This window comes from Aythya ferina (genome assembly GCF_964211825.1).
Source record: "Aythya ferina genome assembly, chromosome: 2".
NCBI classification, from domain to species: domain Eukaryota; kingdom Metazoa; phylum Chordata; class Aves; order Anseriformes; family Anatidae; genus Aythya; species Aythya ferina.
This window is the reverse complement of record NC_140297.1, coordinates 67,179,447-67,203,445: the sequence shown is the minus strand read 5'-3', so window position 1 is coordinate 67,203,445 and position 23,999 is coordinate 67,179,447. Positions and strand designations below refer to the sequence as shown.

The following is a 23,999-nucleotide window of genomic DNA, read 5'->3' as shown; positions in this document are numbered from 1 at the left end:
TTTCTTGCTGCTATTTAGTAGATCTAGTTGCATACTGTCAGTGGCTGAAAAAAAATTAGAAAATACATTTTTAATATTTTGAACATTCTTGAGTACACTGTCAGACTTCTTATTCTGAAATAGTGATAATGGCTATATTCAGCATGGGTTTTTCTACCTGTGTTTCTTGTCATATTTTTATGCAGTTGGAAAGCATTAAATGTCAAATGCAAATGTTATATTCCACAGTTTATTTTCCCTCCTTATTGTTTTGCTTTCATTAGACCTTTCAGTATCACGAATTTGGGGGCAGGGGAAACCCTTTGTTCCTTTTTGGTTCAGGAAGGTTAGGGTTTTATTGACATCTTGTACATACTGTTGTTTACATGCAAACAGGTGTGTTGGGAGTCTGTCCTTGGGAATAAAACGGGACAATTAATTTTGTGTATCTTTGAATAAGACAGTTGCATCTTAAGAATACTCTCTGGCAGTGATGGCACTGAGTGTATTTCTAGGCAGTATTGGAAGATTTAGTAGGTACAAGAAAATCAAATGTAACTAGAGGCTTAAAACCTCAACATTCGCCTAAGGTAGTTTTTTTTCCTCCTTCATTTCAGAACAGCATTGTAATTCGGGGAAAATAATCCACCCATTTTAATTTAGCTAACTTAGATCACTTTATTTACATCCCTAATGCTGCTTGACCTGTTTCCTTGTGAGAAATTGTCTGTGTTTAATATTTTTATTGTTAAGTATGTTACCTTCCAGTTAATTATGTAACATAAACCATTTTTTTCCTGAAAGCAAAATTAATGTTTACTTTGGTGTGTCATTCCTGTAGTATGTACAGTTTGTAAATACTAACTAAAGCAAATTTCTGGCTTAAATTTGCAGATGAAATTACTGAACCTTTACATCAAGCGTGCACAAACAGGCTCTGGACCAGGGGATGCAACAGCAGATATGTCTGGACAAAGCTAATGAAGCTGACAGGAGTTAACCGGGTCTCTTAAAGCAAGGGCCAGTCCCTCTTCAAGTGCAAGGAAAAATCTTACGACATTTGGAACCATTTTTTTTCTCATTTTCCTCCCTTTTTTTTCTTTAACCATTGGCTGTCTTCAGCCTGCATGTGACTGTTGCAATAGAATTATTCCAAATCCAAGGAAAAAACAGTATTAACATCTGTTGATCAAAGCAAAATAAAATTTATAAATAATCTAATACATCATTTATCCTGTTCACAATCCTCTGTGTCTTCCCGTTAACTTTTGCCAGTGTTACTGTATTAAAAACATTTTTTACCCTAATTAAAAAGGTATGCTTTAAGCTTCAGAAGTTAAAATATAAGTTCCATTGCTTTTACTCAGCTGCAGATAACATTGTTTTTATTGCTGTTTTGTTTGAGTATCATGTCCTTCACTAGAAACAAGAAGTGATGTGAAACAAGGCAGAACTAGTCTGAACTGCAGTGAGACTCGGTCACTGTTGGTGGTTCATCATCTTATTTACGGCTTGTTCAGGATATTCTGGAGATTGAGAAATATGCCTATAAAAAAGCTGGCTTGATCCAGTTCTGTAAAAGTGATGTTGTTCATTGGTTGTATGTTTGTTGCATAAATAAGAATTTAGTGTGCGCAGCAGAGGGCTGGTACAACCAGTACCTCCTAGTGTGGAAGACAGCCCTTTCAGGGTAGCACTGCCAACCCAGTGATAGTGTGGCAGTCTGCTTTTTAGCAGGGGAGTTAATGGTCACTTTATGGACGTGAACCATCCTTGTCACCTTTCGTTCTTCAAGCAGGATGCTTCAGAATGGAGTGCTCTGCCCAAGCATGCTCAGTATGTATTTATCACTAGAATGTTTCCTTTCAACCTAATTGCTGGAACCAGTAGTCGTGTATTGTAACTCACATGGGATTTTATGACAATAGTGCAGAAGACTATTTATTTGTTAACTTCCTAAAAGCACCAAGATTTTCTGCATTGAATTTAAAAAGAGGGGAGGGGGAATAGTCATAAATGCTATGGATCTTGCCACCTTTTAATTTTAAAAATTATATATTTTGGATGAGGTGGGAAAGCTGCACCAGACTATTTGCATGGTTTTCTTGAATAGCATCCTCAAGACCCATCTGGATTAAGGTGTGGAAATGTTTCCAGGGTTTGTTTTTCCATTTTTGAAAAAGAGTTTATTGTGAATAATGGTTCTTTGTATTTATGAACTTAATAATGGAAAGAGAGCAAGGATCGAGTAAATGTGTCCCTCAATGTTGTCTTTTTTTCTTTTTTTTTTTTTTTTTTTTTTTTAATTGTCTTGGATATAAGCAACAAGTTAACTGAGAACTGGGATGAAGTAGAACCCTTCCCAGAAATGGTGGTAACTTTTTTCCCTAGCTTCTTTTCCCTTTGACTGTTGTGTTATCTAGTTGTAGGAAGTGTATCATGGTAAGAGAGAAAATAGTAGTGCCAAGGATGATGATCTATACTAGGCTAAAATTCTCTCTACCTCTTCAGTGAGCTGCTGCGTATAGCACCCAGTAGAAGAACTATCTACAAGATTTTTTTTTTTCCCCAAATGATGACTTAATGCATATTCAAAACTCTATTCTTCAACACGAAGCCAAATATTATAAGAAACTAATTATACACTTTATTTGCTAGGTACCCTGAAAAACAAAACTGAATAAAAATTGTCAGATGCTTGTAGTTACACAAAAGATTGTTTTCACTTAAGATTGAAGTGAATCTGATAGAAAAAGCTGAGATGTTGTTAAAGAAGCAGTGCCATTGCAGAGATTTATTTGGAGGAAAAGTTATAGAAATATATGTGAAGAGCGGGGAAAAAAAGAGACTGTTGTAAGTCATCACTAGCCCTTTTTAACACCTACACCAAGAAGATAGCATCTCCTCTTTCTTTCCTCTGTTATGTGTAACATTTCTTGTTGTTTTCTACTGTTTAATTGCATTGTGTATTTATAGTTCTATGCTTACCATTGTGCATATACTGGCAATAAAATGTACATAACATTACTTAAAAAAAAAAAAACAAAAAAAACCAATGTATACATTCTGGTTTTCTGTTTCATTTGATCACACGCTATAAGAAAGATTATAAAGGTGACAGAAACAAGATTGGTTTTAAAACAATAATCTTCGTGTTTTGTGTGTCCAAATGATGTTCTTTTAGATACTCTGTTAGTAAATTGACTTAGCATTTGAGAATATGGTGTGAATATAGGTATGCTAGACAAAAATGGTTTTTGGAAGTTGCATATTATCTTTAATGGACACCATGTTTCCTTCATTTCAGCAGGCTTCTTGTTTACTATTTCATTTATTTGTACACTATTGCATTGCTTGCATTTTATTTTTTTAATATGTCACATATTTTTAGTTAAAGATCTTGTAGTTTACATTTTGATTACACATCAGAACATTTAAAAAAAAAAATGCACACATTCTAAGTTTAATAGTTCCATATATTATTCCTACTTTTTCTATAGGTATTATTTATTTCAAATGATCATTTCACAATGACTTTGCTCTGTCATCTTTTTGAAGATGTTATTTCATACTGAAAAATAAGTTTATCGAAACATACCATATATATTCTGGATGAACATAACTTTTTATCTGTAAAAAAAAATGTTGGTAAGAAAGAAATGTTTTTTTCCCCTGTGACTGAAAAATTTTGTTCCAGGGGGAGGAGACGAGATATTTTCACAAAGTTTGTCCCTCAGTTGTGCTTCTAAGACATCTTTAAACGTTCTAAGTGTGATATCCCATGTACTGAAAATCTAAATGCAATATATTTAAATGAATATTTTAGTTACAATACAACTAGTTCTGTTTCCAACAAAGATGGGACCGCTGTATGTGGATAGAACGTGTTTGTATTACATGAAGCCAGAAGAATTTGCAACAAAATGTTCTCCACTGCGGCCAGTTACCAGATTCACCGCATTGTTTTTTGCCTTCATTTCCTATACCCCAAATAGACAATAGCTCAATTAACATTGAGCTATGATTAGTCATGCCTTATGTTTGTACTGGAGGTGGTTTATCTTAAAAAAAAAAAAAAAAAAAAAAAAAAAGGCATAAAGACCTGTGAAAAAATTAGGACAATTAGTAATTAGTATTGTTCTTTTTCAAAAAGGCTGTCTTAATATTCTGTAATGATAGATCATTGCAGTGGTTTGCATACTGAAATGTGATTCTTAAAGGGTGGTTTCAGGCTTAAAAAAAAAAAAAAAAGGAAAGAAAACTATATGCAGAATCAGGATAGGAAATGCACGTCTTGAATGTCTTGGACTTGGATGTCATTTGCTTTAGATAATTTTGGGTAACATCTGTTCAGCTGAAATTGGGATAGTAAATGTAAATTGGAAGAGAATTGATCATGTAAATTTTCCTGAGTTTGGTTGCTTGTTTGTTTTTAAAGATAAAGACTGGAACAGATTGAGTCATGTTTATTATTTGTGGTCTGAGTTCCAGAGTGAAAAGAACACATACTTTTATCCTTAAAGACTTGCACATTCTTAGCATCTTCTATGAATGTTTAAATGTTCGAGTAAATTCACAAACTCATCAATGTAGAAAGTGTGTAGAGATTCAAGGCTTGACGTGCTCACAGTTAATTGTCAGCAAAAGAATTCAGATTTTGAATATATCATTGTCCCTTTGAAAATAATCATAAAAGATAAAATGAGGAATAAATGTGAATTATGCTACAGGTAGTCCCTCTGACAGGTTAGAAAGTATGGTTTGGTTGGCTGTGCTAGGCTGAGATTTAGCAAACAGAAGCATAGAATACAGTAAAAATAAGATGAGGATAGATAGGCAGTTTGGGAACGGGAGGATTATCTGGAGAAATAAAACATGCTTTTTCCCAACTGAACTGGTAAACTGATTAGTATTAGTATTCATACTATGTTCTCTAAAGAAAACTTCTTACTTTGTTCCCATCTGAATTTTGTAATCATGCCTTCTGCATTTGTAGAAGCATGTGCTTTTAAGTATGTATCTTATATGACAAATATTCTCTTAAGTGAATCTTTGTTGTTAGAACATGGATGGTTTTCAGTAATTTGGGAAGTTTGGGAAGTTGTGGTAGTCTGGCAAGTACAAAAAAAAAAAAAAAAGAACTTAATTTGCCTTTTTTCTATACATCTTGTTTACCCATGTATACTGAAATATTTTAAGACCTCGGGGTTCCCAGACTCTGCAGCTTGGGTTACCCCCAACTATTGAAGTTGCTTCATTTATCAATAGGATTTTAGGGTAATGAGCATGTTTACTTAGAACTTACATACTATGGCTCAGACACAATCACAACTTCATTTGTAAATGGCTGTTAAACAGTAACTCTTGGAAACTTTGAAATGCTATTTGGCAAGCAGTCTTGAATAACATGACTTCTGTCAAAAATAAAATTAATGATGTATTTTAAGTAGATGCAAGTGATCCTAATAAAGCATATTTTGAGGGAGTAAGATTGAGAATAATGCTGGGTAGAGATATATGGAAAATACCTTTCTTCAGTGGAAAAAACAGCATTATCTACATGAAATATCGAGACATGTTACTATCGTCAGGAGGTAGAAAGGTAATTAAACTTTATATTAGGCATCAAAGATTCGTAAGTCTTTCATTTTATTTTGCTTCCTTTTCTAGATCTTGCTTTTATCCACCAACAGAAATCTTCGTACCTCCATAAACTCCTACTGAAATCAGTACTCCAGTCAGCTCTGTTAACTGTGTCAAGATCAGTTCAAAGGTTGCCCCTGTCTTGCCAAGGAGGATATATACCAGTAAAAACAAAAATGTACATGTACATCAGGCAGCGGACAGACATCAAAAGTCAACTAGACTGATTAGTAGGTATTCCCTCACAATCTGTTCATCTCTGTCTGTTGCAGACAAATCAGACTGGGGAATGATCTCAGACTGGTTCTCTGGCAGCACTCTGGGATCAGAAACTTATGCCAGAGATGTTGGCTAAGGTCAATGTCCCAGGCCTTGAGTGACCCCCTTTATGGGGGGTGAGGACGACTAAAAAAAGACATCTAGTATCTAGTTTATTAAGTATCTAGTATATATCTTTATACTATATGTATTTAGATATTTATATATACTAGATATTTATATCTAGTACGTGCTAAAATATCAGGGAAGATGAGGAAAAAACAATTTTAACTTGATTTAAATAGTTGAAATACATGTCTGTGTCTGGGGGGGAACTGGATATGTCTGTTTCAATTGAAGATTTGCATGTTTTAAATTGCTTGTAGCACACTGCTAGAAAACATTAGACCTGGCTGGGTACCACAGATTCCTCAGGTAGAAGGGATCCTTTCCATTAGGAATTAGAAGGAGCTGAACCATCTCTTCTGTACATGGTGTCAGATCACGTAGCAAGCTGGCATTGCCACAGCAGTCTTCAAATCCAAATACTAGTATTTCAAGCAGAACTAAAAGTCATCACTTGACAGCAAAAACTTTATTGAAAAAAAGATCCTCAGAATATATCCGTAGTCTGTGAGATTACAATGTTTTATGTGGTGCTGAATTGAATTTTTTCATGCAGTGTTGTCTGTGGAATATTTTTTTACTTGCCAAAAACAAATGTCAAGGAGGACATTCTGCGTATGTAAACAATTTTAATAAAATTGTCATTTGCTGTAGTTCGCAGAAGGGTAGTCACAAAGTTAAGTGAGGATACTGATTGCTCTATATATTAAAAAAAAAAAAAAAAAAAAAAAAAAGATTACTAAGGCATCATTTGATTTGCTACTTAGATGTCAATTTGGATGCTGCTCATGGAAAAATCCAATAAAACTTTTCAGGCACCATATGTTGAAGTACTTAGCACAGATATACCTGTTAGTAAAACATTAGCCTCCCCACCTCAAATTTCAGCTTGGACCTTGCATGCTATACACAAGCCTTGAAGCAAGAGATGTTTTAAATAAATAGTCTCTTGTTGTTTGTGTATACAATGCTCCTTTGCTGAAACCTGCTTAGTACTTATGGGGCAGATTATAAACCAAGAAACAAAAATAACCCCTTAACAATAAACAGTACAGTGCTAAAAACTCACCTTATTTGTCCCCAAACTTGCACAACTAGGTAACTACATACCTTTATGTCTAGAGGTTAGTCAAGGGCAGCAGGTGTGGGTGTGGGGAATACACAGTACTTCACAAAGCAAAATGCCGGAATTGAATACAATGTGGGAAGTTAGCCTGATGTAAAAAAAAATGAAGTTATACTGTAGTTGAAATTTTATCCCCATATACTGCTTGCAAGGAAGATCAGTCAAAATACAAGACCATGAAGTACTAATTGCTGAGTGGATTTTTTTTTAATGTTTAATTTCAGTTTTAATAGTAATGTTTTCTTAACACTTTCTGCATGCTCTGTCTAGTGCTTTCCTTACAAGGAACTCAAAGCTTCTATGAGTGAAGAATCAAGCCCCTTGCCAACCCATAGTAGGGGGAGAAAAGCAAATTTTCTACAAAAGAGGAAGGTAACCTGGTGAAATATACCTTGATTTGAGCCAGGTATTCTGAATTCCAGGCACTGTGTAGTATGCGTGATGTCACACTGCTGTGTTAGCGTGTGTTTATGTATTTTATATTTCAAGCTACAAATGCCTGCAATTGAATTGATGAAGAGGGACTCAGAAAGATGTCTTACAAGATATGGTGGGATAGATAGTTTCAGGAAGTTGAGCTTCTTTGCAATGGCAAATGCCTACCTCCACCCAAGCCATCTTTCCTGATAAAATGTTTAAGTTGTATTTGTTGATGACCAAGAATTGAGGAAACAATGACTTTTGTGTTTCCAAAGTTGGAGGATGGTAGTGGCTTCTGCAAAGTAGGAGAAACTTGCAACAGTCACCTTTTAAACTGTGACGTGCCTACTTGTGCAACTGCCATAACAACCATAAAGCCTTTTAAATATTAGAATATGCAACTCCAATTAAATGGATTGGTGTAGCTGTCACCCTACTGAATTAGCAACGTGGTTTTACATGACAGTCCACAAGCTTCAGTCTTGCTTTGCCTCTATGCCATCAGGAGCAGTGGTTGCAGTGGGGTACAATGGCCAGTAGTGGCAGCCACACAAAAGTTTGAAATAGTTTGCACACCACGAGGGGTACCCTTAACACAGGCCTTGAACTTCCACGTTTTAGAAGAAGCAGGGCCTTAGAAACTAAGCTGGACACAATACATATGATCAGAATAGTCTTCATCATCACACCCTCTACTAATAAATACCTCTTCTCCTTGAGACAGCAGCTTCTTTAGATAGAAGCAGTGGCTCAGTTATTTTTAGTCAGTATAAGCATAACTCTTGAAAAATCAAATGAAGCTGACACTAAATGGGCACATTTGTTGTGATGCTCCTATTTTGTTTTTTCTGATTAAGCTCCTGCTCACTATCTGCCCTCAGACAGGCTAAACCCAGGCCTGCAGCCTAATCTGCACCTGCCAGCCTGGACTCCCATTACAGCATTAGTTATTTTCAGCCACAACAGGCTGTCTTAAGGTCAGTACAGATCTAGGACTTCTGATATGTCGTGTTAGTGTTATTATTTGTGTTTCCACCTGCATTTTGCTAAACTGACATCTGTCAAAAAAAGCAACAGACTAATTTTGGGGGGATAAAGTGCCTGATGATTCAAAGCCACACGTGCCCTTTGGGGTACAGTTAGAAGTGGGAGCCACCCTGCTACGGACTCAAAGTCTTTCAAGATAAGGAGAACTTCTGTTAGTACTCTTTCCTTTCAAGAGAAATACAAGTCACAGAACAAAACAGGTGCCCTCTTGTGAGAGGTCATGGGAAGCTCACAACATCCCCAATGGAAGATTGTGAATGTTTCTGGAATGTGTAATCCTTACTAATAATCAGTGCAAAGGGAAAATGAGGCTTCCAAATAAAATGTGCTGTACGCATGTAACACACAGTGATTGTGTTTTACAACTTGATGATAGATGAAGCAAACCGAATACCAGGATATCTACTGTTTCTGAAATCAAATTTAATTATTAGAAAATGCAGAAGCAATCAGTGAAAACAGGAGTTTGTGCAGCCCTTTATACTTGTTCAAAGATGCTCGTTCACACACAGAGTTGTAAGTGGAAAAACTAACCTTGAAAATATTTATCCAGCTCTCATCCTTGCTGGAGCAAAGATCAGCTCATGTATGCAAGTACAACTGTGTCCTGAGAGCCCTCCTTGAGGTACCTTCATTCCTCATGGAGAACAATCTCAAAATCACCAAACCAGCAGTCACAATTCTTGTCATCTTTTCTAGACAGTATCACATGTGATTGTTTCTTTCTCTTCCTGTATTTACAGTTCCTCTTTTATTGTTATTCTTGTGTTTGCATCATGTTTGCATTGTTTGATGTTGAATAAAAACGGTAAGGTAAAAGGGGGAACTGCCTCGTTATGAAAAAACAAAGAACTATCACCAAAAAGAGGAAAAACATAACTTATTTGTCTGAAGTATTTTGACTGCTGTTTATTGCTAGCACTCTAAAAATTCCTTTCATTTTTTTCCCCAGAGCCTTGCTCCTTGTTATACTAATTTTCATATTGGAGTGTTTTCACAATATTGCAATAACTTCTTGAAGTATCTTTTATAGAATGAACTGCAGTGACCGAGCAATGCTTGGGGGGAGGGGGGGGGAGGAGGAGGAGATATTAAAAAAAATAAAATAAAATAAAATAACGGCAAACTATTCCTATTTTTCAATAGTCCTTTCTATTTCAAGCAGAGTGGGCTCCCTCTGCAGGTAACTATCTTCAGCTGAGTTTTTTGGATGTGTGCCCTCAACTCTGAGTGCTAAAGTCTTAGCAGGATCAGTACTATTTTGTTTGTTTTAAAGTTCATACTACCATCCTAGCTGCAATCCTGGGCAAGCAAATGGCCCTGAGACATGGGTGCACCAAGCAGCTGGTTTGCATCTGAATATGATTTTTCCTCAGAGTGCGTGTGTGGCTGGGGGCATGAGGGGGAGTTGTAGTAAGTATTTTCCTTGCAGTTTGACAGTGTTCTGTTGGGTTTTTATTTTGTATTTTTAATGACAATAAAATAACTGTAAGGTATACTATGTTGTAATCTGGCACTTGAACAGATGTACAGAATGAAAAGGTAAAAGGGATACAGTCTAAACAGGGGTGCAAAACTATTTTGCTTGTCTTAAAGACATCAATGCATATTCCCCCCCCTTTTTTTTTTTTTGCTCCAGTCATGCCTACACACATTCTGTTTTTTGTGTGCTTCAAGTGGACTGTGTGTAGGGAAAGCTGTCTGCCTCTCTGGGGCAGCAGTGCTGCGGAATTGCTCTTTCTCCTGGCTCTGTCATGTGCAGTTCTGCACAGTGATGGTGTGGGAGAGGAGAGGAGAGAAAGGGCAATGCTGGTCAAGTCTGGGCTGCACCTGACATCACACCAGCTGGTAATAAAGCCCTGCAGCTGAGCAGCAGCTGACAAGGCAGTAAGGCTGAGGAGCAGGAGAGGAGGTGGGAACCAGGCAAGACTTTAGCTGTTTGCCTCTTCTGGAGAGGGTGACACCTGCAAACTTGGTGGCAGAGGCTAAATATAAAGGTGTGAGAGGAACCAACTGCAACTTTAATTTGAATGTGTGTGTTTATTTTCTCTTTTCCCATCACTGCAGTGACCATCTCTTTGAGCACAACGCCTCATCTCATCCCAAAATGCTTTTCTGGCACAACCAGCCTGAACATTATCACCATCACCAGTATCCCACCAGTAACAGCAGCTACCTGCGGTAAGAAAAAAATGATTGGGGATGACTTTAATGATAATAATTGAAATGGTCTAACACACAATAACGTAGACTACAGAGCCTTTGCTAATTCACAAGTTCAAGCCTTCTAACAGAGTTGGTGGTCACAGACCCACTGACAAAAGGTTGTGCAGTGGAGTCACCACAGTGGAGATTTGCTTTACTGCATTTTCATTATCTTCACAACTCTGCCACCATAAGTATGTGCAACAAAATGTGTTCATGTGATATTCATAAATGTGTTAAATGTTTCTCTTTCAAATTTTGTTTGTAGTCTAAAGGTAAAACTCTGTATGAAGTCATACAGACTTATTGACACCTTGGTGGTTCGTATCTATGTTGAAAAATGCATTTTGTCTATTGAAGCTGCATATCGATATGCAGGATCAGGAATACGGGCCACTTCTAGTCTCAGGCCAGATACACTGGTTGAACACTTTGCATTGAAATTCTGATGCAATATATAGCTTATTGCATCAGCATATCCCTATGAACTTATTTCACCTCTTCATGACTAAAATATCTGTGTACACTATTCAAAATTTTTCATATAATTAAAATGATTACGCTTTGACAAGAGATACATAGATTCCAGATTACCTTGATGTTAATTGAGTTTCAATTTATAACACTCTCTGTATTAAACTTTAGCTTATTACTTTTCCACTAATTACAATGTGTGTAAACATGATAGTGTTTAATAATACATGTATATTTTGATATGGGTATTTACTTGTTGGTAGTCTCACGCCTAGTACCATACTTGTTGGTAGTCTCACGCCTAGTACCATATCACGATATTACTTCTGGTCTTGTAGAATTGTTGAGGAGCATGCTTTTGTCAGAAATATGCCAAATTTTGTTTTAAAAATGCAAGGAAATTAAGTGATACCTGGGTTCTGATAACCAAAAATGTTAAACTAATGACATTTTTCAGTGGAATTTTACCTCATCAGTCCATTTCAATGCAAGGGTCAGGGTGATGTGAAATTTGGATTGGCTAACACAAATATGTAGCAAACATAGTGCTGTTTCTATTGACTCGGACAGTAAACCAGACATGAAGAATAGGTGCAGGAGTTTCCTGACAGAGTCCTGCTTGCAGGTGACATGAATAGCTCTGCAAAAGGAGCCAAATAGCAAGGGTAAGTGAGGACTTCCACGCACAGCTCCATTCCCACTCCCTTCTTCAGTGCTGTTCAGCACAGAGGAGGTGTCTCCTCTTGCTTTTGTTTCCGAACCTCATTCACTTAGGGCCCATTTTCACTGTGTCCTTGTCTGTCTTTGCTGCTACCCCTGTATTTGCTTCTGTTGCCCACCACCACGCTTATCTCAAGATCTGCCATTCCAAGTCCCTTTGAAGTTACTCTTCCCACACACATTTGAACTGTAGGTTTGGGTGGCAGTGTGCATCTGTGTTTTGTATTGAAATACAACATAGGGAGGGATACTTCCATAAATTATGGGTTGCGTATAGTAGCTAAGAAGATTAGCCCTCGAGGCTGATGACCTTAAGCAGAATGGATAAAAACCTGTTTAGGCACTAGGTTTCAATCTGGCCATAACCATAAAGTTGTTTGGTTCCATCACATCCTTTGCCATGCTGTGGTCCCACATCTGGACATCAGTAAAGTTTACTCAGAAAGTGCAATTGACTTGAGCTGAGCATGCTGGTCAGTATTAGTGGAGAGCAGATGAAGAAAGGGGCATCTCAGGATCCCTTCTTCCCCCTTCTGCCTTCTCCCATATCCCAGTAATAAAACCATTCTTGAGACACATCTACGCAGATATATTTGCATAACCAGGTTCCTACTGTATGCGCCTACCCTCTGTTATATCAGTTCTTCAAGTACAATTGGTGGGTGTGGGCTCAGGGTATCTTCCTATCAAGCCCTTCCTGGGAATATAGTTGGAAGAGTTTTTTGAGGAAGCTCATTTGTGTTAAGAAAGAGATTTGCTCTGAAGTCACAAGTCCTGCTGAAATGGTGATAGGGATGTGTAGAAATGGAATGGGAAGGCGACACGGAATATCACTTATGAGAAGTCAGGCTTCTGGATTTAACTTGCTTGAAGGGTTACATAAGCAATTTGAGATCTCAGAATGCTTAAGTCTTGTTTTAGACCATTTCACTAGGCATGGGAAAAGGTTTGTATGATGTTTATGCAGGCAAAGCTTGGGAAGGAATCAGGAGGAAAAAACTATTATTTTATAAGGTATACAGAGTCTTCCGTTCCACAACCTCTGCTCTCAGCCTTACTGATGAGCATACGTTTATGAGTAAGGCACAAATTCTGCAATCTAATCCTCAAAAAATGTTCAGGTGCCTAACTTGTGAGACTCCACGTGGGGTTTATATTGCTTGAGTTGCAGAATAGGAATTTTATGTGACAACTTAATTTTCCCAGTCAGGACTGATTATTGCTTATGAAGAAAAAGAATAATTTTACTTTGGCAATAGGCATCTGTTTTCTTTATTTGCTTGGACTTCAAGATATCTTGAACTCTCCTTACCCTCAGTATAAGGCCAATATAAATGTTTTGGAAGAAATTATTCTGAAAGTGAAATTATGGGAAGAGTAACAGAAAGATTAGGATTAAGAAAAAGCTATGGAAGCAGCTACCATTCATACTACAATATGCAGAATGTCAACTGTAGGCGTTAAAAAATCACAAGACTAGTTAGCTAGTTAAAGTGAAATGAATAGAAAAAATGTTTTTGAGGTTTTTGTTTGTACTTGCTATCCATCTAAAGATATTTTAAACTGTTTTGCCAAAAGCTGAGAAGGCTGCATGGTAATTACACAGAGATTTAGATTGGGTACCTGAGCTGATTTGCACTGTAGGTACAACTCTGTACACTGGAGTTGGTTAGATCTGGCTGGGAAGTGGTGCTTGTATGCATGGTTGATCCTCAGCAGATGATCTGAGAAAGGGACTGAGCCAGGAACCTGCCCCAAAGAAATCAAACACATCAAAGGCCTGTACTTTAAAAGCAACAAAACCCGCAAACATAGACTGAAAACCTCCAGTGAAAACTTGCAAATAATCCAGGGATAGACATAATGCTAAAGAAAATAATGTTTGCATTACAATAACCATCATTTAATTGAACAAGTTACTTTACATCCTAAAATAACAAATGATAACAGAAATATTAACACTCAGTTGGCTTATTATGGGCAAACTTTTGAAGGCTGAACTGCAAGAGAATGGGTCTTACTGTATCTGCTCACGTTATCTTCAGTAGAGATTGGAATTTGTGACAGAAGAAACCAACACCTATTAAAAAAAAATCATATAAATTTATGTCTTATAACTACTATGTAGCTTAATTACATTACTATGTAATGTAAGTAGATAAACCACTTTTGCTACGCATAAGTCAAACTGGATCTGGTTTATCTGGTCTTGGATTTTGCTCTTAACTTATCTCTAACCATCAGAAGCAGAAAGTTCACTGCTCTCAGTTTTCTGCAAACTCCCAATATCTTTTGTATCACTTAAAAAAGTAGGCTTTGGTGTTATGTATGCCACCTTTGATTTTACAACCCATGTTATGTCTAGAAATGTCTGCCTAAGGTAAGGTTTGAGGTCTCAATTAAAAGTCTAATTCTTCAGTGATAGGAATTTAAGCTAACTTGTACCACAACTGTTGCATGCTGAATAGCAACTGCCAGTTTGGTAATTTAAGAGTCACTGGAATTAGTAATGCTATTTTTGGCCTGTTACCCATCTTCAGAAATAAATAAAATAAATCCATCACAGAAATAATTGCTGAATTTTTGCCAGGCTTAAGAGAGGTATTTTGCCAGCAATATTTTCAGTATTTTCAATTCTGACTAAAAGTTGTAGTAGCTTGGTAGTTATTGCCTATGTTAGAGACTTGGGCACCCGCTCGTGCCCTTCTCATAAATGTACCTTTTTTGAATGTCCTTCTTACGTGCAGACAAACTGTTTATCTATCCAGAGGCAGGCAAGGAACACTTAAATCAATTACAGCAGGAAAAATACCAGTACCATTTTCATAGAATCAGGGAATCATTAAGGTTAGAAAAGATCTCTAATATCGTCAAGTCTAACCTTTAACCCAGCGCTGCCAAGTCCACCACTAAACCATGTCCCTCAGCAGCACATCTACACAGTTCTTGAAGACCTCCAGGGATAGTGACTCAACCACTTCCCTGGGTAGCCTGTTCCAATGCCTCACAACCCTTTCTGTAAATAAAAATTTCCAAATATACAACCTCAACCTCCGCTGGCACAACTTGAGGCCATTTCCTCTTACCTTATTGCTTGGCACTTGGGAAAAGAGACTGACACCCATGCCACTACAGCTTTCTTTGAGGTAATTCTCTGCAGAAACTGGTAGTTTAGTCTTAAGTTACCAATCTCTTTAGAAAGCATAAATAATGGACTGCATGTTTCTCTTTATCTTTGAGGCTGTTATATAAATATTTTGAATAACAGCTAACATTTTATTGCTAGTGAAACTAGGGTCTCCCTATCTTGTAGCTTTAAAAAAAAAAAAAAAAGCAATTTTACTTGCAGCATGTTCCTATGTGATCAAAATGTAATTTATAGTCTCTAAACTTTTATAGTCTTTTATAGTCTCTAAACTTTTCTATACTTTGCTTGCTAGGTGAATCATTTGAATGAAATGTCTCATAACATTAATTACATAATCCCCTGAATTATTAAAATATGATTTTTTTTTTGTAGAGGATCTAGTTATGGGTTAGGATTAAGTTACAGGTTATTCACCCTATTAGCACCCTTCATTGGACCAAGTATTTTAGGATCAGAGGGAACATGATTAAAGTATAACCCACTAGCCTGTCCTGTTCTTCCTTGCATCCCTCCTTGTATTCTCCAACTGCTAGGCAATATAACTGTAATTATTTATCTATAGCTTAGCTGTCTCTTGGATCATTTCCTTGGAGGATATAAAGTAATTAGAAAAGAAGCATAAAATAAAGGTATTTTATTTTTACAAAATAGATTTATATTATAGAAAGAGAAATTCAATGCTACTTGAACACACTAGGCTTTAACTTGTTTCAGCCTGTTAAAAGAGAGAAAACCAGCCTCTTACTGCATCTGGAAACCTACAAACGGGATTTAAGTCCAAGGATACGGGCCATGAACCAAGTCAAAGGCCCGAGGGTAACCAAAACCCAACGCTTGGCAGTGCGCACGTTGCAGGCACTGCGCTAACAGCCTCACGCAGCCCCGCGGGCGCGTCCAGCCCCCCTCAGGCTAACGGCCGCCTTGTCGCCACTTCCTGCCCGCTCCCCTTTCCCTCTTCAGCAGCACTCTCCCAGCGAGCCTCTCTCCGCGCAGCGTGGAGGGCGGGGCTTCGCATCCGAGGCCCCGCCCCCCAGGAAGCCTCCCCCGGGGTTGGCTGCACCGCCCTTCTCCCCTCTCCTCCCTCTTCCGATTGGCCGAGAGCCGGTCAGTGGGCGGTGCCGGGCGGAGGGGAGGTGAGGCCGTTCCCCGCGGCGCCGGCCGCCATGTTGCCGTGAGCGGCGGGCGCAGCGTGAGGTGGAGGAAGCGGAGGCAGGGGGCGGCGCGGGGGCAGCCGTTCCTGGTCGGGCGGCGGCAGCGGCAGCAGCAGCAGCAGCAGAGCGGGGGCCTCCCCGCCGCCGCCGCCTCCTTCTCCCTGCCCGCTGAATGATGCGGCGCGAGGCGCCGCTCAGCTGGCTCGGGGCTCGAGCGGCGGCGAGCAGCGGCGAGGCGGAGGAGGAGGAGGAGGAGGAAGAAGCGGCGGCGGCCGGCGGCCCCCCAGCCCCTCCGGGGATGCTGATGGGGCCCCCTAGGGGCTGAGCCCCGTCCCCCCGCGCTGCCGCTGCCAGTTGCGGGTGCCCCCTTCCCGCCTCCCCTCTTTTCCCTTCCCTCTCCCGCCGTGCCCCGGCGGCCCCTCCCCGTCCGGCCCCTCCCGCGGGGCGGCGGAAGATGGCGTGGGTGCTGAAGATGGACGAGGCGATCGAGTCCGGGCTGGTGCACGACTTCGACGCCAGCCTCTCCGGCATCGGGCAGGAGCTGGGAGCCGGCGCCTACAGCATGAGGTACGGCAAGGGAGGGGAGGGGAGGGGTGCCGTGCCGTGCCGTGCCGTGCCGTGCCGTGCCGTGCCGCCCGCCCCTCTCCCGCCTCGCCCGCCCTGTGGCGGCCCTTCCGGTCCCCTCCCTAATTCTGCATTTTATTTTTTTATTTTTGTTTTATATTTCGCTCCCCGGCGAGCGGGCACATGGCGAAGGGAGGCTCTGGTATGCTCCGTCTGCAGCCCAGGGCCTCTGCTGGGGCTTCCCCGGTGTGCTGTCAGCCTGCCTGCCGCCTGCACGCGGCATCCTTCCTACCTGCACCTGCCTGCCTGGACCTCCTGTGCTAGAAAATTGTCCTCCTGCACCTAACAAACACAATCCGGTTCATAACAAACAGTAGCCATTTTCTGTCAGATGTCTTTAAAAAGTTATTTCACGAACAAGCAAATACTGCTTGTTAGTAGGATTGTAATACAATTGTACTTTCATCACTCTCCATATTTACGTATAGATTGGGTCTTTAGTGGCCTCCTTTCGTGTTTTTTTTTTTTTTTTTTTTTCTTTTTTTCCCACAATGTAGCTCTTTCTGTTCTTAATCACCTTGACGGTATTTTCACCTCAATTGTTTTCCAGCTTTTGCAATAAAAGTGTTTAAATAGTCTTCGGGTGTGCTTTTTCAAAGTTAAGATAAAATTGTACTTAGAAATAAGTACGTTTTACCTCAGTTACAGGCAAAGCGTTCAGATTCTTAAGTGACTTCTTAGTGCAAAGAGAGAAACTACTTTTGAGATTTACGATTTGTGGGAATTGTTTTACTCTATGGTCTTTTGATAGTTGCTCAGTGTTTAGTGATTGCTTAGTCTCTAATAGAGATATGTAAAATGCTGGCAGTTAATAGTTTTCACGGCCATATGGAAGGTGTGTTTTCTCTCAGGATTTCCTGAATCTTGAAGGCCACCATGAGTTGCAGCTAGCAGGTATGTTTTAAGGAAATGCTTCTCAGGTGAAGTGCTGTATCTGCAAGATGCTTGTTTTAAGTTATAAATCGGGGTTTCACTTGAACAGAAGCGAGGACTAATTTTCCTAGCTTTTGGGATTGTGAACTCAGTAGGCCTGCTTGAGATATATAAGCATATTCTTAATTGAAAATACCCTTGAGAATATGTCAATTCAAAGAACAAAGTGATTTATCTCTTTTAGTGAGGGTATTCATGATTTTATATTCAGCTCATCTGGACTATTATTTTATTTCTGTCTCATTTCTCTTTCTCAAGTGAACATTCATCCCACAAAGTGGTGTGCTGGCTGGGTTTTGCAGGCTGCATGGCGAGTGGCTGGATGCTTTGAACATTTGGCTTCTGGTTTATCTTTTCCTCATGCAAACAGTATTTGATAATTCATACTCTTGTGTTTGAGAAGCATGCTTTATTCTTTACCATGGTCCAGTTCTTTCTAGGATGTTTTAGAGTAGAAATTCTTAGTTTTGAATGGGAAGGCTTATTAAAGACTTCCCTTTCTGTTTGTAGACTGCATTTCTCCCCCCAGTGATGCACACTGTTCAGTTTCTTGAAACTTTGAACATTTTAATCTTTGTTGTTGTTGTATAGATTGTTTATATCATACTTTTCACAGTGGGTAGCAGTCCTAAGCTTTATTATTATTATTATTATTTATTATTATTTATTATTATTATTATTTTAGTTGATTGTACTTTCCCATTTGGATACTTTGCATTACCACAAGAAGAGTTCTAGCACTTAGAAGTAGCTCACAAAAAAAACAATGTTGGGTAAGCAAAGCTGTAAATTGGCATTAAACTTGACATTGCACACTTTGAATTTTTGACAAGGCACGTGCAAGTGTTCTGGGAACGTGTACTAACAAGGCAACTTCAATCTTTGAATGCATAATTAAAGGGGTGACCTAATTGATTGCAATTAGTGTTTGCTGGACTCGAAGTGATTTCAGCAAGTGAATTTAGTTACTTTATGTGCTGTATATAGTTCTACTTAAGGGAAATCATGGCCTGTTTACTTGGTGGTGATGGCAGGCTGGGAAACTAAGAGGAGTGGCGTAACATGGAGAGTGAAGATACTCCTCTGCTGCTGTTCTGGGTGCCAGTGGAAACTAATTACTTGTTACTTACTTGCTGAAATGTGATAGAAAAGTGTTTTCCTAAGAATACTGAGAGGTCCCATAGCTATATGGCCCAGCATTTTTTAAGGAGCACTTGCATGTGACCCATTAACATATTTAGGGTGTATGTAATGTAGCTGATGTTTCCTTGAGTTGTCAGCTGTGCCCTGAGGTAGAATATTTGATGTTATTCCTGTTTTTTTTTTTTTTTTTTTTTTTTTTTTTTTTTCCATATTGAGAAAACTGCTCATGTCCATTGATCAGTAGTTGCAGATTTCTGTAAAGGAAGCTGACAGGACCAAATTCCTCTGAAGATTCATCTTTAAATAGTACTCAGCATTTCTTTACAATCTTGAAACCCAGTTTTTCTGCTTTCTCTTATAACATCTTTTCAGGCAATGAGAAACTGCCTATAAACAGGAATTTCAGTGCAAATTAGAATAGTTATTGTCAGATGTATCAAGTACCCCCCCAAAAAAAAAAAAAAAAAAGGCACCTACATAGACCTATAGTACTTTAACCTCAATGAGTTTTGAGTATTGCTGTTAACTCAGGTTGATAATGATGCTGATGTATAGAATTAGGACTCTGACAGTGATTTCTTACAGATCTGGCATAATATGCATGACCAAAGACAGTATCTTCATAATGCAGAAAGAATTATGTAATTTTGGGGACCGCTCATTTTTGGTATGAGCTATTAAAAATGCAAGCTGTTTCACTGACAAGGTAACTTTGAGGAGCTACATTGCCTTTTCTCTAGCAAAATTCCATATTTTGTATAATTAATGATTTTATTAATGAATGAATTAAGTTAAATGAATATTCATATGAGGACAAGTACCTTAGTATTTGTGAATTAATTTTCATGTACAATCTGGAAGCTTAGTATATGGCTTTCTTTAAGTGCTTGCAGTTGCAGTGGTATTTCTAATGTTGAAATTAAGGCCTGTCCTTGGGGAAGTTGATTATTTTCAGAAGTAGCTATTCTGGTATATGATTTCTGGATTAAAAACCAAAGCTTATTAAGTGAAATAAAAGAAGATAACTCTCATACAAAAGGTTAATACATTTTAAAATCCAGACAGTCCTCCATTTTTGGAGAGTCAGGTCTGTGTGACTTTACTGCTTCCTCTGAAAGCTTGGCATGTCTTTGGAGAATTGAGCCGGCTGTGGCTTTGGCTGGAAAGAAGGAAACCCTACTGCAGTTGGTCTTCTTGTCTCACTGTGCTGTGGAGAGCTGCCTGTGGGCTTCAGTGGTACGGCAACTTTGTGCATCAGCTGTCCTCCAAAGCTGAAGCTAAAGCAACTGTTAAGGCTGCCTGCCCAGCATTCAGGGAACCATTGTCTTACAGCTCCTGGTTTTGCTGTCAAGTGAAGAAGAAAAGGTATTGTCTTCATCTTACAATTTTGGGGTCTCTGACATCCTTTTCTTGACTTACGTTTAACAAGACTGGGTTACAACAGTTACTGTCTTTAATGTATTGTCATTGTGCAAAAAAAATAAAAAATGGAGTTATGTCATTCGTGCCCTGTTTTCCTTGTGGCTGCTGTTATTTTCTGACAGGATGACTGTTTTTGCTTTCCTTAACACCACCCACTCTTCTGAGACTCTGCCATGGGTTATATATTCCTTTTTAAAAAGTAGAACTTAAGGTAACTTGAAAGGGGTTTTTATTTTTCTCAAATGTAAGCATTATTTCTGCATAATAAATTTAAAAGCTACCTTTGTACTAGTCTCGACTACTTTAATGTGTTCCACTGTAGAAAAAGTAAGTTTTACTGACCTGTGGACTCTAAAATAAAATTCCATGTGCTGGTTGGATTTGGAGCCAGATCGTATGTGCAGACACAAGTACGTAAATACCTGTCTGGAAATAGGCGTTTGGGGAAAAGGAAAATCCCCAAACCTCCTGCCTTTCTTACTACGCATAAAGCATGGTTGCACTTAGTTCAGTGGCCATGTTGAAAGGTAAACCTCATGTTCTACATCACTGGCATTGATCCCCCTCTCCAATTAGATGCGTGAATACATTTCCAAAGGTCAAGGAAGACTTACATAGCTGTATTCTGTGTACACCTCCCATGATGTGGGATGGAGAGCAGGGCAGCAGGTTTACCATCACTTAGGCTTTTTGGATTATTCCAGTTTAGCAATCCCTATACGACAGTTGCCTGACTCCCTGTGTTGGAGGAGTGGATGGAGAACCAAGGATTTGTGACTGTAAGCAAATGCTATTACACCTTTTCCTTGGTCCTGTCATGAGTTTAGGAATACGGAGGTTTTGGCGGTGGAATTTTGGTGTGTGTGTTTTTCTTTTGCCAGGCCTGCCATAAATTGAGGCCTTTAACCAGTTCGCATTAGGATGGTTTGTGGGATTCCCAGGCTCGGCATTACATTTACACCTGTTTTCTAGTTCATCTTGCATTACTTCAGAGAAGGCTATTTCCCAGCAGCTCCTTCTGGTGGTCTCATCTCATGTTGAGCTTGCTTATGTGGACACAGGGAAAGTGTTAGGAAGTATCAACTCTTTACGTTTTCCTATTGCTTGTTCCAACACCTTAACAGTGTAGAGCATAACTCCAAATCCTAACTTCAATTCAAATCCTGTTCAAGAAGCATTTTTCCCAAGGTATTTGCCCTTGTAAACCATGGTTTAAATTTTCAAAAGACCTGCGTGTTCTTGGGTGGTTGAGTACTCTCACACCCAGAAGTATACAACCCAGAAGGGCAGATAAGGCAATGATTGATGGAGTGTCACTTTGACTTTTGATGACATGCCAGTTCCTGGTTTTGTAAGGACAGGAGGTTCTTCATTTATTTTATGACCATGTTATCAGTAGGCAAGTTCTTTTCGTAATGCTTCAGAGAAAGTGCTCTGAAGAGGGGTTTGAATTTGGAAGAAAGGTGATCTTGTGGTTGAAGAAGACATTTCACAAACATGGGAAGGAGTTAACTCGTATTTTTTGTTGTCTTTCTGGACTTCACTCATGTAGGCTATTTAAAATAGGGTAGCTTAACACACGTGCTCCATCTAACTGGATGCTGGGGTTCAAGTTGTAACCTGCACCTTGCTTCCTATTGTATGCCTTCCTGCTACTCTTCTAGAAGTCGTTCACTTACGCACTTCTGTAGCACAGATAGTTAAACAGATAGTTAAATTGGGTGTTGCAGATGTGTTTACAGCATACTTTTGTTGTGTAATGAAGATTGTTTCTGTTTTGGGGGAGGAAAGAATGCTTTCACGTGGTTTCCTACTCTGAATTGTGAGTGTGCTTGACATCAATTCTTCAAGTGCGCAATGAATTCTTGTTGTAGAAAACATTTGTTACAATGAAATTTAGATGGTCTCTATGTGAGTTACCATAAGGATAAGCAGCAAGGTTTTTCGGCCTTCAAGAGCTGGGAGCCATGCAGTTTGTGTTCCAGTGTTTCTCAGTGCTGCGTGCTTACAATGATTTCCCAGGTTAGCACAGACATTAGCTGATTTCATTGCTCCTGTTACTAAACATGAGGAAGGAATTGGACTTAACCCATTGTGCCTGCCCTCAAGTCACACAGGATAGGACAGGGGGTTCTCCACACCAAGATTTTTATCACCTTGTTTCTTCTAGCCTTGGTTGTGTAGCTGTGTGTTGGGTTGTGCTATGAACTGACAGAGATCCCTACGTAAAAGCCCTGCAGAATATTTTGAGGGGAAAGGGTGGGGAGGGTGCACGCTATGCAGCAGGAATTTGTTGTGCTGGCTTTGCCCAAAAAACCCTGCACTGGTGAACCTTAGGCTCCTGGGTATGGAACAGAGCTGGTCACATTTGGGTACCATAAAACTGTGACTGAAGGGTAGACAGAGCAGTTGTTCCGTAGCAGCTTCACTGCTGAAGGTCAGAAAGATTTCTCAGTACTTTTGTTAAGAGGAATTAATGGTTTGAAATCAACACATGTTTACTTATCACTGACACATCTAAAACCTCAATTTGAAATACTTTATGAATACCTTACTGACTCTCTTTAATTGCCTGCAGGTTTTATCTGTTTTCAGATGGGAACACATTTAAGTGACACTGCCATGCCATTCTTTGCATGAACAAACCTTAAATGTTAATTAAATGATGTTCAAGTAAAGATTTCTAAGAAATAGTTTTGAATTGCAATGGTTCCTCTTTTTATTTGGAATGTACTGGTACCTAGAAGACTGTTTCTTTTATCAGAAAAAATATGTGGTTTCATGTGGGAAAATCCATGAAGATTCTTAGAATGCACAAGGCAAATATTATATTTGCCTTCTGGAGCTTTTTTTTTTTTTTTTTTTTTTTGAATGGTAGCTTTTAAGAATGTGCATTGTGCTCTCTACGGCTAAATTGTAGGGTTGAGGAGCTGGATATGTTCTTTCCCCTGCAGTAGCAGTTAGTCATTACCACTTTGTGTGTATTAGACAAAGCAGGTTTAAAGTTGACTAAATTTGTCTTTTTTTGTTGGCTTCAAGTGCCTTAAGTTGTTAATTTAACAACTTCATAAACCACTACACACATTTTAAGATAGACCAGATGTATTTCTGTCGGTAAACCTTTGGTGGAAAATGAAGGCTTGAAAGATATTTTTCATAAATAGATGAGACTTTTAATTTTACATGTTACATGAAAACAAGTACTGCAGAAAGTAGTAAAGGACTAAGGGTTATTTATTTGGTGAGATGCTTTGCATATCTGCTTTATTGCACTTCTACTCTTCTGTGTGTATTTTAAACATTGTATTTGTTGCCATGTTCTTTCAGTTTTAGAGTTCCTCTTAAAAACATCAACCAGTGTTCTGGGTGCTGAAGTGTGTCACAGGCAAAGCCTCCTAAGGCTGTCCCAAGTCCTGTCTTGGGACATCGCTTCTCTCTGAGGAGGAATGGCCTGTCGCAGTGCTCCCTCTTGCGTTGGGCTGCCCTTCTGACTGGCAAGAAGGCCTGAAGCACCTGGGTGGTTCTTAGTCATCCTCAAGTAGTAGTGAAGTTTTCTGTCCTACCTCTGTATGTGTGGCTA

General features: G+C 39.1%; 2 protein-coding genes and 2 long non-coding RNA genes across 40 annotated transcripts in view; 3 read left to right on the top strand and 1 right to left on the bottom strand.

Moving 5' to 3' along the window:
* The window catches only part of CLASP2 (cytoplasmic linker associated protein 2), a 139,232-nt gene extending 136,106 nt beyond the window's left edge, over positions 1-3,126 (top strand). For all 34 annotated transcript variants that reach the window (XM_084511530.1, XM_084511541.1, XM_084511552.1 and 31 more), the window contains one exon: positions 874-3,126. In XM_084511530.1, the coding sequence (XP_084367656.1) occupies positions 874-960 (87 nt within the window). In that variant the 3' untranslated portion in view covers positions 961-3,126. The remainder of the gene's footprint in view (positions 1-873) is intronic.
* On the bottom strand, positions 2,815-16,161 carry LOC311432963. The gene is made up of 5 exons (XR_014690447.1): positions 15,085-16,161; positions 14,020-14,078; positions 13,622-13,747; positions 7,117-7,220; positions 2,815-6,705 (listed from the first exon to the last, which is right to left on the bottom strand). It is a non-coding gene; the product is annotated as an uncharacterized lncRNA (long non-coding RNA).
* A 218-nt stretch (positions 16,162-16,379) lies between these two features.
* UBP1 (upstream binding protein 1) overlaps positions 16,380-23,999 on the top strand; it is a 38,927-nt gene continuing 31,307 nt past the window's right edge. For 2 of the 4 annotated variants that reach the window (XM_084511573.1, XM_084511576.1), the window contains exon 1: positions 16,384-16,864. In XM_084511573.1, the coding sequence (XP_084367699.1) occupies positions 16,752-16,864 (113 nt within the window). In that variant the 5' untranslated portion in view covers positions 16,384-16,751. Of the gene's footprint in view, positions 16,865-23,999 lie in introns of all 4 variants that reach the window. The other 2 variants (XM_084511574.1, XM_084511575.1) reach the window with 2 other exon arrangements.
* Positions 16,878-20,498, top strand: LOC311432967. The gene is made up of 2 exons (XR_014690453.1): positions 16,878-19,703; positions 20,116-20,498. It is a non-coding gene; the product is annotated as an uncharacterized lncRNA (long non-coding RNA).